Raw genomic sequence first — 18,629 nt, forward strand, 5'->3', positions numbered from 1 at the left:
GCAATATACTTCCTACTTTTGTACACGCACTTCTTTTATCCTGTCGATTTATGTAACTAATAATACATAAGCTCTATGTGTGTTAAACTGTAGGCCTGCCGTGTGTATCAAATCAGTTTCACTCATAATGAAAATTTTTTGAAAATGTTTTTTAGCTTCAAGTATGAAAATCGGACAGTGGGTGGTCCTCAAACAGAAAACAGGCAACCGGGTTTTAGAAAGCAAAAATCAGCCAAAAAAAAGAGGGAGATGCTAATTTCTGAAGACATTAAAACTGAAATAATTCTTGAACCGAAACTTTCTTCAGCATATCTGTGGTCACCGTATGGCTTTGATAACCAAAGATATGAATTTAGTGGTTCCTAGTAATAGCCTGTTCAATAAGTTGAGACAGTTTCCTGGAGATTAGGCAGGTGATCAGAGTAACAAATGCTCTCTGATCTCTATGTCTCTGATAAGTGGGAAAATAATAAAGCCCCCTGGAAATGCCACAAGGTTGCCGTGGAAAGATGATTCCCTTCACAGGCTGGTGTCCTGTATGGCAGTTTTTTGCTAGCCAAAATTAAATTGGATTTTAATATTACAGTGAGTTATTGCTAACAAAAATCAATCAAACAAACAAAAATTAAATTATAATATAGAGATGGGAAAAATGCCAGAACTCAAGGCTTAGTCAAAGGGGAACGGTGCCACCACTGTGACAACACCCTTTGGTTAGTCTCATTGTGAAACCTCACAAAGCTTGTTTGCGGTTGATAATGCACACTTACAGTCTACTGACGTGTCAGTCGCATAGTGAAGCACACCCTGCTTAATTCTGCTTTTTGCCTCAATCCTGTTATATTTAGTAAGAATTGAAACGAGCAACTGAGACTGTAGACTCATAGTTCACAGGAGCAGGTTTCCAATACGGCTGGACTCAACCAGCAGTTCTCACTGACGTCACCCCCTGCTGGCCATTACAAAAAGTGAAAATTAGTCTATAGCTGGGAGTTAGAAAACTATATGGGACTGTATGTCTGTGAAGGTTCTCAGTCATCCAGGTCATTGTAGTCTAAGGAGCTTGGAAAGAAAAGCATCTGGACTTCTTTAAGTTGCTTGAAGATGTTTCACCTCTCATCCAAGAAGCTTCTTCAGTTCTAGGGTCAAATGGTGGAGAGTTCCAGATTTAAGTCCTATGAGAGTGACCCCCAAGAGGGACATGGACCTCAGGAAATCACATGATAGGTTGGGGCTAGGTTTCACAGTGAGTTCACTCGAAACCTTGGCTGATTGTGACCTACACCCGTTTTCACACCTTGGCTCGTGTGATTAGATGGAGGATCAATAGGGGGTCCGTGTCCCTTTTGTTGGACACTCCCTTAGGGCTTAAATCTGGGACTCAACATCATTTGACCTTAGAACTGAAGAAGCTTCTCAGATGAGATGTGAAATGTCTTCAAGTAACTTAAAGAAGTCCAGATGCTTTTCTTTCCAAGCACCTTAGACTATATGGACTGTAATTTCCAAAGAATATCTACACGCCGCATTCGCACCATCAAGCCCGGGTTTAGTACTAACTCCGAACCATGTGTATTCTGAAGAAGCCAACAACTAAATCGAAATAAAAACAGTTGCTCAAAGTGTACACAAACTGACCAGTGACACCAGCACCCCAGTGTTTGCTTGGGTCCACATGTTTAAATTTGGTCACTCAGTCAGCCTGACAGTCCTTACTGTTTGATCAGGCTTCCCTAGTGTGGTTGGGTGTGACAGATTTACGCATAGTGCAACACGCTTATTTGACATTCAAAAGATTTTGATAAACAAATGTTGTGACGCTCACTTCTGTGCAGGACGGTTTCCTCTGAGCGGGGATAAATTTCAGTAAGTCTACAATAGATTTCTGCATATTTCTCGCGTTTCCTCTGATTAGTCTGAATAACTCGCTGCTGTGCCGTGACTTAAAAGGATAGGCTTCTAATAAAAACGCTGCAGAGAAGTGTATGATAATTTACTTTTCAAGCGACAGAAAAGTAGGGTAGGAAAAAAAAAACTACATTTGCTCCTCCTGATTAAATAATGGGGATGCTTTTGCTTTTCTTGCTTCTCTGCTCAAGTGCCTATGGATCCAGTGAGCCAGACAGAAGCTTTGATATGCCTTTTGTGCACATATCTTCTGCCCATACAGCGGTTCTGTCCAGAGCTTTTTCTTCTGCCAGATAATCACTTGATAATCACTCAGTACTGCAACATCTCTTATGTGCAGTTGTGCTGACAGAGTAAATGCATTGTGCAAGCCTATTCAGGGTCCATATGGGTCCGCTTTATGACACCGATCCAAGTAGAAAATGATGATTCTCATGAAAGTTAAAGCTCTGACAGCTGAGGCAACAAAAAGGGTTTTTACACTTAGCTACTGAAGGGAAAAAATTACTTGTTTGAATAATGAAAAAAAAGAGACAGTGCCATTAGCTTGGCTTGTTCTTTTAATAGCACCGTCTGCCACCCTCCCTCTTCATCAGTTAAATGCTATGACTAAAAGGTAATTCATTTCATTATTTCCAGGATACAGTGAGTGGGTAACTGTGCTATGTCTTTGTTTCCAGGGGGAAGGATTTTGGCCACGATGTAGACTTTATCGTGACCACACCACAACTGGGGAAGGAGGAGCGTCTTCTCACCAGCGTTATTGATAGACTAAAACAGCAAGTAAGTATGTTGTTTAGGTCTTTCTTAAAGCATAGTATTAGTATCCTGAATGAACACACTATAGGCTAAAGTAAATACAAAGATCCAATATTCTTGAGAGGAACAATAGACTAAACAAAGCAATGCTAATATTTTTTTTGAAACCTGTGTTTGTGGAGTGCCTGTGTGTTAAATTTTTAATAAGCGGGAGTTCAGAGCAACGTTTGAACACTGCTTTGCATTTGATGTTAAATCACTGAGACTGGTTTAGGTGTCCATCTGTGTTTCTATATCCTGCATTCATAAACAATCCCTTTTTAATTAAACCCACCTTACATCCTGGGCCATGGTGGCACAGCAAGCTCGCACCACTGCACTGTGATGAGGCACATGCAAATACAGAAAACATCTTTATTGACTGCACAACGCAAGGTTGGCTTTGAGGGGGGAAAATGAGCAAATGCAAAAATTCCCAAGGAAATACATGAAGGTGCGAGCGGTAGTTCAGACTACAAGGCAAGTGTTTCCAGAGCAGCACCAAAACAGTGATAGACACAGCTGAGACAAGTGCTTGTTGTTGCTGCATGCTGAGTAATAGAGATACTGAAGCCAGCTATCTGTCGGCGGTGTGGGAAATGTGAGAATGTGGAAGGCTTTTGTTTGTTTTAACATTCTGGTGGCGTGATTCATACGTCATTGCAGACATCTGTAATTATGCTTATATTAAGTCTTAACCTAGATTGCTGAGATTATTCATAGCTCAGTTCAGGTTCTGCAGTCATGTGATTTCTAACCACATGTTATCTTGTCTGCCATGATGGAAGCGTGATGCTGTAAGGTCAAAAGAATAAGGAGCTACCCAGGCCTACAGGCTGGTCTGCAATAGGGTTGCCAACCGTCCCTTAAAATACGGAATCGTCCCGTATTTCGAAACAAAAGTACACGTCCCGTATTGAGCTAATAAGGGACGCACTTTGTCCCGTAATACAGTGAGAATCAAAAGTAGTCTATAAATGTTAATGGAATTAACGCTTTGTTTGAAAACATAATTCCCAGCCCCTCTCCTGCTTTGTGACCAATGAGCTGACAGCACACTTATGACAATTCGAGTATGACAATTCAGATTACCGCTCATCTCATTGGTCGAGGAAAGGTCGCTTACGGAGAAAATACCGGAAGACAACAGATGACCACAACAAGAAGCATGGCCAACAGGGAAACAAACGCCGACACTGCGGTGCAAGTCTCGGACGACAGTACACCTAAAGCTGGGCAGACACTGCGATTTTTTCAGTCACGTTATTCAGCTCTTGCTCAAACTGCACGATTGACTCGCAGGGGTTAGACGTTGGTAGGTCACGATGCAGGTCTCACACTATACGGCCCGATGCTCTGATGCGACCTGAGTGCTCACACTGTGCCTCCATAACATGAAGGTTATAACAGAAAATCTGTCGCTCTCCCTCTCTCTCTCTGTCTTTCACTCACACAGACACACACCACCACCATCAACTTTGCTAAATTGCTAATGAAAAACATTGATCAGGCAGCTGTGATTGAGCAGCAATGTAAATCCAACTATTTTCACGGTTGTTGTGGTCGTGATCATTTTGTGAGGCCACATTGGAAAGCTCATCCGAGCCTTTTCGAAGTTCTACAAGTAGTGCCTCCATCGCTTGTGTCCAGATCACACGCTGCACTGCTGTGCTGCTCCGTCTTTTTCACCGACGTTTACGTGTTTGCGCGTGAGCAGTGTGAGCGCCTGTGGTGACACCTTCACGAGCGATTGATGATCGGGAGCTGGTCGTGAGGTGTTAATCGCTTCTCGTTACCCCACGTATACTACACGATGCACGATGAAGGCCAAAATCGGTCCGATCACTCAAAAATCGGCTCAAAATGGGCCAAAAACCGCACAGTGTAAGCCCAGCATTAGAGCAGCAATGTTTGTTCCCCTCAGAGAAAGGGAAGAATGGGAAAAGGAAAACACCTGGCTGGAAAAAGTTAATATGGGCATGTGCAGTGAATATCAGCGCTATGTGGCCAGAAGTGTGATCATATAATTTATTTTGTGTAATAAACAACTGCAAGGATAGATGATTACAACAAATAGATGACTAATACATAAAAGTAATACATAGATGAATAATGATGATGAGTTAAGATGCGTAATCATGGGAACAAGCGGGTTTACAAACAGGAGCAGCTGATTAGCATTAGAAAAGCTGAAATAATACCTCAACTGAAGCCAATTGTACTAAATGCACTAAATGTGCACTGTTACAAGAATATTTTTCTTTCTATTGTTTTCTATTATTTTAAGTTAAGCAGGACAGAGTTCTTTTAAAGAAAGATTTACTTATATTCTCAAAAGTTAAGCATGACAGGCTTCTGTTTAAGAAAGAGACCTGTTTTATTGTGTTAATGTTGTCATTTTGAGCTAAAAATAAATGGCTAAATGATCATTTGTTTTACATGTGTTCATATCACAAAGAATAGAATATGCATGTACTTAAATCAACTTCAAGTCAAATGGTTAAAAAAATAATTTCACACACAAAAAAAAGAGCTAGAAAATTCACCACACTGGGAAGGGTGAAGACAACTGGGTCGCCCGGCCCTGGCCACGAGGTGTCCCTTATTTATTTTTCAGGGAGTTGGCAACCCTAGTCTGCAACCATCTGGCAACCACTGGTCTTGAGGGAAAAACATTTATCCCCCGTTGGCAAATTGTTGTTGGAGTTTGATGGCAGTTGCTGTGAAATCAGTTGCTAAAGCCTGAGTCATGCAGGCCTAGAGACCAATCAGTGACCTCCTGGCAACCATTAGCTGGTTAGGAAAAATGTGTATTTCCCAAGCAGTTGTCGAAAACTTCCTTGCAATTGCTATGGTTGCTAGGAGAGCTCAAACACTTGGAAACTACTCCTTCAAAGTAAAAGGTTTAGTTTTACTTTGAAGGTGAATGTTGTCTGTTTTCTGTGGCTGTATCACTTCCACTACGCTGGACAACTCTTAAGCAATGCACATATGACATCACGTGAAAAATGTCTTAAGACAAAGTCATCAGTAATAACCTGCGTTGGTATCCAAGTTACTGCATCTGAATCCCTGCTCAGGACTGACTGCTGTCATATGTTGATGCACATTTGACATCATTTTTCAGTGCGCACGGTAAAAGAACAGTACATCAGCCACCTGTTTTCCCAGCCCTAACCGATTTGTTTCAGTGATGAAATGGAACCATGTAGTTACCAAGATGTCTAGCCAAATAGCAACAAAACTAAACATCAAAGGATATCTTGCAAATCTAAAATCAGTGGATTTTATGAAACAGCAGCATCTGATGCTTTTGCAGTGAGGATGGATTGTGTCCTCCATGTTGCAATTTTTAAAACTGTGGCGTGAATAAGACACGGCGGGACCACGGAGCAACGTTCAGAGTCATCTTTATTTACATCTCACCACACCACAACACCCCCAAACCCCTCAGTCCCCGTGTTTTTAACTAGGCGGGCGTGATTAAGGATGCCGTGCAGGTGCGTCCGCCCTCCCTGCACGGCACCGCAGACCACGCCCCACCACATACCCCCATCGCCCGATTGAGGCCGGGGAGCCATCCGGCCGAACCTACTCCCCCACCGCCAGTGGGAGAGGGAATCAGCCCGGACAGCTGGCACCCCCAGGCCCCGGCCAAGCGACGGGGAGGTGCGAGTTCAGGCGGCGCGAGTTCAGGCGGCCGCCCGCGAATCCAGCGGCGCAGGCAAAGCTGGTTCGGAAGTCGGACACGTGACAGGTGCACCCGGCGCGGCCGGCACAAGCGTGAGCCCGAGCTCACAGGTGGCTGGGCAGAGGTGTGGCGTGTACAGGCCTCTGGTGGTGGTGAGGCCGGTCTGGCGAGCACGGCGATCTCAAGCGTGGCGCCCGCCTCGCTCGCCAGTTCCACTCGAGCAAGCTCCCCTGGCACTGGGACCTCCAGCTCCTTGCGCGGCCCCTCCGTCACCGCTGTCGCTCCCTGCTGGAGCAGCCCATAGCGCGACTCCTCCGTCACTACTGCTCCCTCCGCCGCCACTCCCGGCTCGAGCAGCCCCTCGTGCAGCTCCTCTTTCTCCAACCGGCGCAGACCCTCGCGCACCTCGTCTGCCGCCTCCGGTTGGAGCGGCTCATCCACCACTCCCGGCAGGAGCAGCCCTTCACCTGGCTGTTCCCCCTCTTCCGGCAGGCGCAGATCCCCGCGCGCCTCGTCTGCCACCTCCGGCTGCTGAGGTGCCTCACGCGGCTCCTCCACCGCTTCACTGTCCTCGGGACACACCTGTGGGGGTGGCGCCCAGGCCCAGAGCAGCGCCGCCAGCTCCCCAATCCTTTCCAGGTGCCGCTCGGACTGGTCCTGCAGCTCTTCCTGCTGGCGACGCACCTCCGCCGCCTGCTCCCGCTGGGCGGCCGCCATTTCGGCCACCCTCTGGGCCAGCTCCTCCATTCCCTGGCTCCGATATGGACCCGCCGTGCTGCCTCCTGGGTTTCGGCACCAATGTGGCGTGAATAAAACACGGCGGGACCACGGAGCAACGTTCAGAGTCATCTTTATTTACATCTCACCACACCACAACACCCCCAAACCCCTCAGTCCCCGTGCTTTTAACTAGGCGGGCGTGATTAAGGATGCCGTGCAGGTGCGTCCGCCCTCCCTGCACGGCACCGCAGACCACGCCCCACCACAAAAACATATCTGCAAGTTTTTAAAGTTTTTAATAGTCAGGTAGTAGATGAATTATCAAAATCTGGTTTAATAAACCATATGTTTGTGGTTGATAAACCCAATGACATCACATATTGTGGGTTCTGTTTCATGCTTATGTAGCGCCTCTACTCCGGACCAGTACACTCTCACTTCAAATAGAGACCCTAGACATCTTTCTAGGTTCAGGAGGAGGTTTTGTTTTGGAGACTCACAAAAGGAGTTGGCTTGGAAGTGAATAACTGGGACCTTTATTGCCTCAGTACCATTTATATACATATACAACACAATAACCCAAATTGCACACTAATAGTGCATTTTAAAGGTGAATACATGTAAAACAAAACAAAACAAAGACATTTAAATGGAAGATTTATACTGAACAGTATCAGAGCTCTTTGGAATGAATGAAACAGATTAAAGTGTTCCTGTCGTGAAGTTTGAATTGTCCAGTCTGAATTGTCCTTTAAAGTCGTTGAAAACCCAAACAGGTGTACTGTAGGGGAATTGTCAGTGTGCAAACCCTATTATCCGGGTAGGAAAAGTAGTGCATAGGGCTTATCTGTAATCCAGGGTTGCTTGAATCAGTTTCTCAGGCAAATCCCACAATCCGATCGCATGGCTGGCCACACCATTTCACGATCATCCAGGATCTCATTTGGGCTGTTCTCGCCGTCAGTGGTTCTCCAGAATTCTTCTAGTAGTTAAAAAAAACCAATCTACACAAACAGTGCAGAACAATCAATTTCTTTTCCCATTTTGTGTTCTTAACATGAGCTCATTAACTTCTTTTCCAAATGTATTAATCACAAATGGCATTCCCTTTAGCTTACCAAGTTACAAGAGTTACAGTAACTTGTTTGTACCAGTATCAACAATTTTATCAAAATTATATCACAACAAAGAACATCAGCAGCTTAAACTGTAATGTAAACAGTCATAGCAATGAAAGTGACATTCATCCTTAAGGCTTACAAGCAAATGTAACTTAATTCAGTGCAAATACTATTAAACTTGAAATATGCTCATATCTATTAAGACATAACCATTCTAATATAAACAGAGCTATTGCTTCTACTTGAATACCTCCCCGATCGGAATATGGCTTCAGCGGGGTGGGGTGGCTAACAGCTATTAACAGCTAGCATCGCATCTAGCATCGGCATCGTTTAGCTCAAAGCATTCAACACTTATAACACACTGTAAAGAACAACAGGAGAAGTGAAACAACACGCCAGATTCTCATAGCTCCCGATTGGTTTTTGTTCAAAGGTTTCTGAGCTGAATCGGCTAGTGAAATACATTATCTAACTTAACAGGTAGCTAACGAAAGCACGTGACTCACCGGGATTTTCAGACACAAATAACTTGACAGACGTTATTCCCTTTGTGGTCAGAGTTCGGGGCCTAATAAAAGAGTACCTTATTAGCATTTATACGTAAAACAATCTGGTCTCATTAACCGGGTTGCAGTATTGCATACCAAGATACTTTTTCCATGCGCTCCGACACGTACTTGACCGCCATCAGAGGGAAGATCTCACAGGAAGAGAGAGGTAATACTTCCTGCGCACTAGACGCAAGGTCGTCAGAACACAAGACTGCATCACAGCGCCCCCTTGTGACAATAACAGGCTATAGCCTTAGATTACAAAAAGGGATTTTGCAGCCCTGTATTTCACATGGGTTACACCCTCCCCCTTTGACCCAGCATGAGCCCCTTCATGCGTCACGCTGTGGTCTACAGATGAACTCTCATAGTCACCTATTGTATAAAGTGCTTGGTTAAAGCTCTCTATGAGGCTCTGCGCAAAGGAAATTAAGGGATTTCCCAACTCAGGATAATGGAAGCGCCTTGGTGGTCGACGTGTCCTTTCTGACTTACGAACATGGTCATTTTTTTCTCCACTGTCAACAGTTTCCTTATGCTCCAGAGCTACCTCAGGGGTTTGTGGGTTCAGATCAATGGTTTCCGTAGCTATAGGAGCCTCTACATCAATGGACGGTACATCAATGCTGTCTTCGGCCACAGCTGATTTTTGATTAGTCATAGTTGGTAAAGTTACATCGTCTTCAGTAGGGTGTTGCTCAGCCACAACATCTGGCTCCTCTCCTTCAGCTACTTCAGGAGGTACCCCTACAGGCTCTGCAGGCAGCAAAGGGGAGCTGCCTCTGCAAGGCTCATTCTGAGGCTGAGGGTTTACACAGTCTGCTGGCGTAGCTGGTATACAACTACCCTCCGGTACTGTTTTTCCGGTTTGCTGTCGTCTCTTCGGGATTTCAAACACCTGAACCAACTTTCCAGGAATGACAGAAGACTGCCTAGGATAGACAGGTGAGTCGTCTTCAGATTCTGATTGCTCCTCCAGTAACAGAGGCTGACTGCGCCTCGTTCTTGGCCTGCAACTCTTTGGCTTGACCTGGTCAACTTCCTCAGCTTCAGATAAGTCACCACAAGGGAGTAAGAGATCCCTGTGAAGAGTTCGAATAGGACCATCTCCATTCATAGGCTGTACAACATACACAGGTAGGTCTACCATCTTTTCCACCACTCTGTACATGGTTGACTCCCACTTATCTGCAAGTTTGTGTTTATTCCGAAGTCGCAGGTTCCGCACTAGCACTTGATCACCTTTCTCCAAAGTTGACTCCCTGACAGTTTTGTCAAAACGGCGTTTATTCCGTTCAGCAACCTTCTGAGAGTTTTTGGCAGCGATCTGATAGCTCTCTTGAAGGCGAGCCTTCAGAGCTCTCACATACTGAGAGTGAGATGTAGGAGAGCCATCTTTAACTGGCAGGCAGAATGCAATATCCACGGGAAGCCTCGGCTGGCGACCAAACATTAACTCGTATGGGCTAAACCCAGTGGTCTCGTTCTTGGTGCAATTATAGGCGTGAGTTAGTGGTTTCACATAATCGCGCCAATGAGTTTTCTCTTTGTCTTGTAGAGTTCCTAACATGCCAAGAAGAGTTCGGTTGAACCGTTCAACTGGGTTTCCCCGTGGATGATAAGGACTGGTGCGCACCTTCGTGATACCAGCTAGGGCACAGAGCTCTTTAATGAGTTGTGACTCAAAATCCCTGCCCTGATCACTAAGCAGGCGCTCAGGAAAACCATAATGCACCAGAAACTGCTCCCAAAGACACTTCGCAACTGTTGTAGCCTTTTGGTCTTTTGTTGGCATAGCAACAGCGTATTTGGTGAAATGATCAGTTATGACCAGAATGTCTTTGGTGTTGTGACTGTCAGGCTCCAAGGATAAATAGTCCATGCATACCAGTTCCATGGGACGGGTTGTTTGGATACTCACAAGAGGTGCTGCTCTTTCAGGAAGAGTCTTTCTTCTAACACAACGTCCGCAAGACTTAATCTTTCTCTCTACATCAGTTGCCATTTTAGGCCAATAAAATCTTGACCTAACCAAGTCGAGGGTTCTTTCCAAACCCATATGCCCCATGTCGTCATGAAGGCAAGTGAGAATGGTGGACCTTAAAGACTCAGGGACGACAAGCTGAAAGGTGACATTTTCACCTGATTTGCGGGTTCTGTAGAGGAGACCATTTTTCAGTTCCAAACGTTTCCACTCTTTGAGCATTAGTTTAAGCTCTAAGGATGCAGAGTTCGGATTGGAATTTGCTTCACCTCCATTTTCTAACATGTTGACCACATACCCAATAATTGGGTCAGACCTCTGATGCTGTTGGAGTTCTACCTCACTATAGGTAGGTATGACAGAACAACCTAATGTTCCATCATCTGCGTAGACGTCTGGCACCGCATCGGTATGTAGAGCAAGGGACTCTACCAAAGTGATAGAAGGTAGGCTATTGTCAGATTCACCTAAGAGATGACGGTGGCACAAGACACTGAATGTGTCAGCTGTCACATCTTGTCTGTTGGGAGATGAAGAGAGATGATGGGAAGCGAATTGTTTCATTCGCTCTTTTTCTTCAAGAGAAGCATAGTCATCATCCACAGTATCATGTGGCCGCCTAGAGAGGCCATCTGCATCTTGATTGCTCTTACCAGCACGATACTTAATATTAAAGTCGAAGGTGGAGAGAGCGGCCAACCAGCGATAGCTGGCAGCATCAAGCTTGGCTGACTTCAAAACATAGGTCAATGGGTTGTTGTCCGTTAAAACCGTGAATGTGTTCCCGTAGAGATAATCTTGGAACTTCTCTACAATGGACCACTTTAATGCAAGAAATTCCAGTTTATGAGCTGGATACCGCTTTTCACTGGGTGAAAGTCCTCTACTTGCGTAGGCAATAACCCTCACTTCACCATCCTGTTCTTGATACAAGGCTGCCCCTAACCCAGAGGTGCTCGCATCAGTATGGAGGATGTATGGTAATTTTGGGTTAGCATATCCAAGCACTGGAGCTGATGTCAGTCTCTCTATGATTACCCCAAAAGCTTCCTGACAAGCAGGTGTCCAACGGCTGGAAAGAGGCTCTTTAGGGTTCAAGTATCCGCTAGGACCGGGTGTCACCTTCCTGCCCTTCCTGTATGGTGGGTAGCCTTTGGTAAGATCATTCAGGGGTTTGACAATTTTTGAATAGTCCTTCACAAACCGTCGATAGTACCCTGCAAAGCCTAGGAAAGACTTGAGGTCACTGAGCGTCTGGGGTCTTGGCCAGGTTTTGAGAGCTCTGACCTTCTCAGGATCGGTCTCTACACCTTTGGTAGACACGATGTGTCCTAGGTATCGCACAGAACTTTGGAAGAAGGAGCATTTTTTGGGAGAAAGTTTCAACCCATATTCTCTCAGTTGCTGAAGGACACGTAGAAGCCTGGTTTCATGTTCCTCCAAAGTGCTGGAGAACACGATGATGTCATCTATGAACACCAGAACTTCTTTCAGATTGAGGCTGCCCATACACCGTTCCATTAAGCGCTGGAAGGTGCTGGGAGCGTTGGTGATCCCCTGGGGCATACGGTTAAACTCGTAAAATCCCAAGGGGCACACAAAAGCTGTCTTGGGCTTATCACATTCCTCCATCTCAATCTGGTAATAACCAGACTTGAGATCCATTACTGAAAACCATTTGGATCCAGCAAGGGCTGAGAAAGCCTCTTCAAGGTTTGGAAGTGCGTACGCATCTCGTATTGTTAACGCATTGAGCTTACGATAATCAATACAAAGACGGACCTCTCCATTCTTCTTTTTAACCACCACAATCGGTGAAGCATAAGGGGACTCTGATTCACGGATTACTCCTGCATCAAGGAGTGCTTGCAAGTGCTTCCTCACAGCTTCATAATCATTTGGGTGGATTGGCCTGGACTTTTGCTTAAAGGGTGCTTCTTCCTTTAAGTTTATGTGATGTTTCACTTTAGATACATGTCCAAGATCCAAATCATGCTGGGCAAAAACATCAGCATAGGCACTTAGACGCTGGGTAACCCTCTCTTTCCACTCCTGCGGGAGGGGAGAATTGCCAAAGTCAAATGTCAAATCTGGGTGAGCAGGTTCATCAACTGGCTGTGCAGTAACATTACAACATTTCACAGTGTCATCATTTTTGGTTGAAATGGGTGATTCGTCATATATCTTTGCAGGACTATGGAGCTCTGCAATGACACATCTAGAAGGCAGTGTTACGTCATGCTCAGTTTCATTTCTCACCCATATAGGTAACCTATGAGGATGCTTCTTGGGCAAAGTGACAAGACAGCACTCCACAAAAATTCCCCCTGGTAAGGTGGATGTCGTTGGCTGTTCAACAATGGCACATTCACCAGCACTGCTGGATCTGACACAGCCTTCAAGGAGGACCCTCCCTTGAGCTGGTACTACGTGTTGCACCTTGCCCTTAAGAGTTACAAAGCCATCGTTTCCGGCTAGGTTTATCTCTCTCCTGACCTTGAGTGTACGGAGGATCTGCCTGTAGCCATAGACCGACGACAAATCATTGGGATCTTTACCTTGACAATATTCGTCGTACAGAACATCAAGTGCATTTGTCCCAATCAGCACAGGCAAGTCACAGTTAGAGCGTAAGTCAGGTACTACTAAAGCAAGGCTAGAAACCTCAGGCTCAGTTTCAATAAAGCTTTTTGGAAACTTAAGGCTGATGGGTATGTATCCCAAGTAAGGAACATTTTGGCCACTAGCAGCCTCAACATCCAGGCCACTGATAGGCTGAATGGGATGTTCTGAAAGATTGGTGTTGTAAAATGAAGCGGACACTGTGGTCACTTGAGACCCAGTGTCAAGGAGACAACTGCAATTGACTCCCGACACGGTAACATTTGCTGTACATTTCTGTCCTACAAGTCCCTTGGGTAACCTAATCTGGGGTCGTGCTGCACGAGAGAGAGAAGATGCTTTGCTCTGAGGATCCGGTTTGGGACGTTCATGATTACTTTCAGTTCCTGGTAGTCCCTCCCCAGAAACTGATTTTAGTTTAAAGCTGACATATTCTGTTCCTCCCAGACTTGTAGTTTTTGGTTGAACTCCTTACGTTTCATTTCAACTAGTTCAGGGTTTGGTTCATTGCTGCAAGAGGGAGCAATATGACCATCCTCGCCGCACCTGAAGCAGTACCATGGGCGTGGCTTCTTAGTGGGCTTAGTCTCACTTGGGTCAGATTTCTCTTTAGGAAGAATCTTGAACTTAGGTTTGGTTTTCTTATTTGGCTTGTCAGAGTTCTGGCTTGAACTGTCAATAGCTGATGCTTTCAGTGAAGCCACTTGGGCTTGTAGCTTTGCAAGTTTCCTTTCTAACTTATGTGCATCAAAAGGCACTAGCCTATCATTAACAGCTGATACGTCTGTATCATCAGTGACATACTCTCCTACTTCAAGGGAGTTCAAATGTGCCTTAGGTTTAGAAATGCCTAAGTGCTGTTTCATTCGGCTGGACTTTGCTGCTTGCCGGTCCTCCTCAGTACGTAGCATGAGGAGCAACTCTGGAAATGAAGGTGGCTTGTCCTTCTTCTGCTCAAGCTGCAAGGTTGTGATCAAGCTGTTGTTCCAGCAACCTCTACAAAACTGTTTAAGCAGTTGGCGATCTGAATCATTTGTAGTGATGCCACCTCTTTTAATGACTTTACTCAGGGTTATCTGCAACCGCTGTAAATAGGCAGAAGGCTTTTCACCTGAGTTCTGGTTTGTGCTCAGGAATTTGGCAAAAAGCTCATCCCCATCATCAACAGTACCATACGCTGAGTCAAGAAGGCTGAGATAGTCATAGGGAGAAGCGTTAGGACCAAGGTGCTTTACAATGTTAGCAGCTGGTGGAAGAAGGCTCTCAACTATTTTCCTTACCATATGTTTGTCAGATATGGTACAATCTATGAGGTGGAATTCAACATTGTTGCGCCACGTATCATAATCAGCTTCGAAAGTAGAGCAAGGGGTTTTCCCCGAGAAGGGCCTGAGCTTTGCATGACCTTGAGAAGGCATTTCATTGTTCTTAATGACATGCTCAACTACTACTCTCTGTACTTCAGGTGTAGTGAGCTGTTCAGGTGGTAAGTAGATAGTGGTTTTTCTGTGCGAGGGAGTCACTTCTACACTTGGAGAGGATGAGTGAGAGTCATGCTCAGGCAAGTGGGTTAAATCACTGCCCAGTTTAAGAGGACTTTGATGCTCTATGATGGCTGGTTCATCTTGGTCTGTGTCACTAGTGAGCTGCAGATTCTGATTAGGCACTGTTACATTTGGCCCAACTGCGGGATCACTCTCAGTGGACTTCTTCATTCTGGCCAGCTCATCTAGTAAAACCTTCTCAAAATCTGCACCACTCAGTTTAGCAAGCCCTTTCAGTTCAGTTAGGTAAGAATGGGTTAAACATGAACCCCTGTCTGCAGCATACAGCGCAGACAGAAGCTGGATATGATGGACAACACTTGGGTTACGGCTTTGTCTTTTGCAAGGCAAGCTATCCTTAAGGAACTGGACTGGTTCACCTGATTGGAACTCCACAATGGCTGTGTTTTTAAACTGTGCCTCTGTGCTAGTTACTTTGATTACTCTTCCAATAGAACCAAACTGCCCTAAGTAATCAATAACCTCATTGTCAACCTCATCGCCTGTTAACCCTCCTACTAGGACAGAGTTAGGTACTTTGACACCTTCACTTTGGATTACATCCATGTTGTCTTATTGCTCCAACCCAGAATGTCATGGACAATTGTAATGATTTGACCCAAAAGGCATGAAAGCACCAGTTGCTCAACTTCCAAAATAAAAGGAATTAAACCTCCTGGCTGGCTCGCCACGTTTTGTGTAGCGCCTCTACTCAGGACCAGTACACTCTCACTTCAAATAGAGACCCTAGACATCTTTCTAGGTTCAGGAGGAGGTTTTGTTTTGGAGACTCACAAAAGGAGTTGGCTTGGAAGTGAATAACTGGGACCTTTATTGCCTCAGTACCATTTATATACATATACAACACAATAACCCAAATTGCACACTAATAGTGCATTTTAAAGGTGAATACATGTAAAACAAAACAAAACAAAGACATTTAAATGGAAGATTTATACTGAACAGTATCAGAGCTCTTTGGAATGAATGAAACAGATTAAAGTGTTCCTGTCGTGAAGTTTGAATTGTCCAGTCTGAATTGTCCTTTAAAGTCGTTGAAAACCCAAACAGGTGTACTGTAGGGGAATTGTCAGTGTGCAAACCCTATTATCCGGGTAGGAAAAGTAGTGCATAGGGCTTATCTGTAATCCAGGGTTGCTTGAATCAGTTTCTCAGGCAAATCCCACAATCCGATCGCATGGCTGGCCACACCATTTCACGATCATCCAGGATCTCATTTGGGCTGTTCTCGCCGTCAGTGGTTCTCCAGAATTCTTCTAGTAGTTAAAAAAAACCAATCTACACAAACAGTGCAGAACAATCAATTTCTTTTCCCATTTTGTGTTCTTAACATGAGCTCATTAACTTCTTTTCCAAATGTATTAATCACAAATGGCATTCCCTTTAGCTTACCAAGTTACAAGAGTTACAGTAACTTGTTTGTACCAGTATCAACAATTTTATCAAAATTATATCACAACAAAGAACATCAGCAGCTTAAACTGTAATGTAAACAGTCATAGCAATGAAAGTGACATTCATCCTTAAGGCTTACAAGCAAATGTAACTTAATTCAGTGCAAATACTATTAAACTTGAAATATGCTCATATCTATTAAGACATAACCATTCTAATATAAACAGAGCTATTGCTTCTACTTGAATACCTCCCCGATCGGAATATGGCTTCAGCGGGGTGGGGTGGCTAACAGCTATTAACAGCTAGCATCGCATCTAGCATCGGCATCGTTTAGCTCAAAGCATTCAACACTTATAACACACTGTAAAGAACAACAGGAGAAGTGAAACAACACGCCAGATTCTCATAGCTCCCGATTGGTTTTTGTTCAAAGGTTTCTGAGCTGAATCGGCTAGTGAAATACATTATCTAACTTAACAGGTAGCTAACGAAAGCACGTGACTCACCGGGATTTTCAGACACAAATAACTTGACAGACGTTATTCCCTTTGTGGTCAGAGTTCGGGGCCTAATAAAAGAGTACCTTATTAGCATTTATACGTAAAACAATCTGGTCTCATTAACCGGGTTGCAGTATTGCATACCAAGATACTTTTTCCATGCGCTCCGACACGTACTTGACCGCCATCAGAGGGAAGATCTCACAGGAAGAGAGAGGTAATACTTCCTGCGCACTAGACGCAAGGTCGTCAGAACACAAGACTGCATCACAGCGCCCCCTTGTGACAATAACAGGCTATAGCCTTAGATTACAAAAAGGGATTTTGCAGCCCTGTATTTCACATGGGTTACACTTACATTTGTGTATCTCATCAGACTGTTTTAACTGGCAGGCCATAGCAGGCAAAGTGCTGAAAAACTCAACATGTTCGCTCATTCTCTAACACCACGTGAACATCCATCCATCCTTCTGAACATATTCAGGAATTTTTGTGCTGCTTTGGAAATAGATTTGAATTGTAATCTCTGCGTTTTGCAGCCGGTTGTATTATTTGTGTTTTGCCTATAGCATGGTTTCTCCTAATCGGTATGATGAACCCCTCAAGGCTATAACAGTGCTGAAAAAGAAGTACAGAAAAAACCCCCCAAAGAGCTGTGCTTAGGGTGCACACAAACATCAGTGCACCAAACAATGCAACCATGTTCAACATAACCACAGTTGTAACCATGGAGAATAACAGTAAGAGTAACAAACAAGCTTCTCATAAGATCATATTAAGCCCACTGTTATACTGCAGCTCAATACATTGCTAAATTAAAAAAGGATGCACCACAAAATCTAGGTTGAGAATAAAATATGTTTCTTACACACCAATTTGCACATTCCTAAAATTCTGGCAACAAACCAAATTTTTGTTTATTACACTGTCCCTTAATCTTTTCAAATTTATTTATTTATTTTGTGACATAAAACATTTCAGTCTTCAGTTAAATGATGAGTAGCAGAGGGTTTGACTTTTGACCTAGGGGTGGAGCAATCTTTTTAGGTGCCAAAACTACATGTGACAGAGTGCCATCTACTGCTGAGAAGAATATCATTTTTATGCATGTTTGAATTGAAACAGAAATATATTTAAAAATTGTGCATGTTCAAAAACATCTGAAGAAGTATTTTATGTTGTTTATAGACAGATTCTGATTTAATGTATTTACTACTTAGTTTGTTGCCTGGGATGTGTAAGCAAATCATGCACTGGAAAAGCATGCAGAAAGTTGCAGGAAGTGAGGACGAGGACATTTTATGGGAGGAAAGAATTTGATTGAACAGTTAAGGTCATAAGGTCACTGCCTTGGTGAGGACAGCGAGTATGAAAGGATCCCAGAATCAGGTCTGAGGAACACTTTTTTAAAGATAACTTTAACTGAGATTATGGGTCAGTTAAAGGCTATACATATGTGATGTGTGTGGGGAAGCAATAGTATTCATGTTCATGTGTGTGTGGGAATCGGTAGTTTGGAGCAGACTTTATGAAGGTACCAGGATGCAATACTACTCCAAATGACAGATATGTGACATCCACCTCTGATTCTTAAAGTTCCATACAGACTAGTTAGATACATTCAGACACATAGAAACACATACAATCACACATACAAACCTATATGTAATGCATGGTATGGCAGATAACACAGACACACAAACAGCAACACACACAGCTATTTGTGATTTATTACTTGGGAGTGGTTGTGGCTCACCTCCTTGACCAA

At 44.2% G+C, this 18,629-nt stretch overlaps 2 protein-coding genes across 4 annotated transcripts in view; one reads left to right on the top strand and one right to left on the bottom strand.

The window, feature by feature from the left end:
• dntt (deoxynucleotidyltransferase, terminal) overlaps positions 1–18,629 on the top strand; it is a 114,661-nt gene that overhangs the window by 43,094 nt on the left and 52,938 nt on the right. Inside the window, exon 8 of the mRNA XM_085478347.1 lies at positions 2,589–2,691. Coding sequence (XP_085334473.1) covers positions 2,589–2,691 — 103 coding nt within the window. The remainder of the gene's footprint in view (positions 1–2,588; positions 2,692–18,629) is intronic.
• LOC146695871 (zinc finger CCHC domain-containing protein 12-like) lies at positions 11,828–17,209 on the bottom strand. Of its 3 annotated transcripts, XM_085478345.1 has the most exons (3): positions 17,006–17,209; positions 16,868–16,929; positions 11,828–16,241 (listed from the first exon to the last, which is right to left on the bottom strand). In XM_085478345.1, exon 3 carries the CDS (start codon positions 15,507–15,509, stop codon positions 13,812–13,814), a length of 1,698 nt encoding a protein of 565 aa, XP_085334471.1. In that variant the 5' UTR covers positions 15,510–16,241; positions 16,868–16,929; positions 17,006–17,209; the 3' UTR covers positions 11,828–13,811. The 3 variants fall into 3 exon arrangements, with proteins under 3 accessions (XP_085334471.1, XP_085334472.1, XP_085334470.1); XM_085478346.1 differs by having other exon boundaries at positions 11,828–16,929; positions 17,039–17,209; XM_085478344.1 differs by having other exon boundaries at positions 11,828–16,929.

Source organism: Copadichromis virginalis, linkage group LG13 (genome assembly GCF_057382275.1).
Source record: "Copadichromis virginalis isolate Kocher_CV1m ecotype Utaka linkage group LG13, C_Virginalis_male_GT1.1, whole genome shotgun sequence".
NCBI lineage: Eukaryota > Metazoa > Chordata > Actinopteri > Cichliformes > Cichlidae > Copadichromis > Copadichromis virginalis.

Coding starts and splice junctions, on each gene's coding strand:
- LOC146695871 (XM_085478346.1), bottom strand. CDS start 15,509: ATGGATGTAATCCAAAGTGAAGGTGTCAAAGTACCTAACTCTGTCCTA.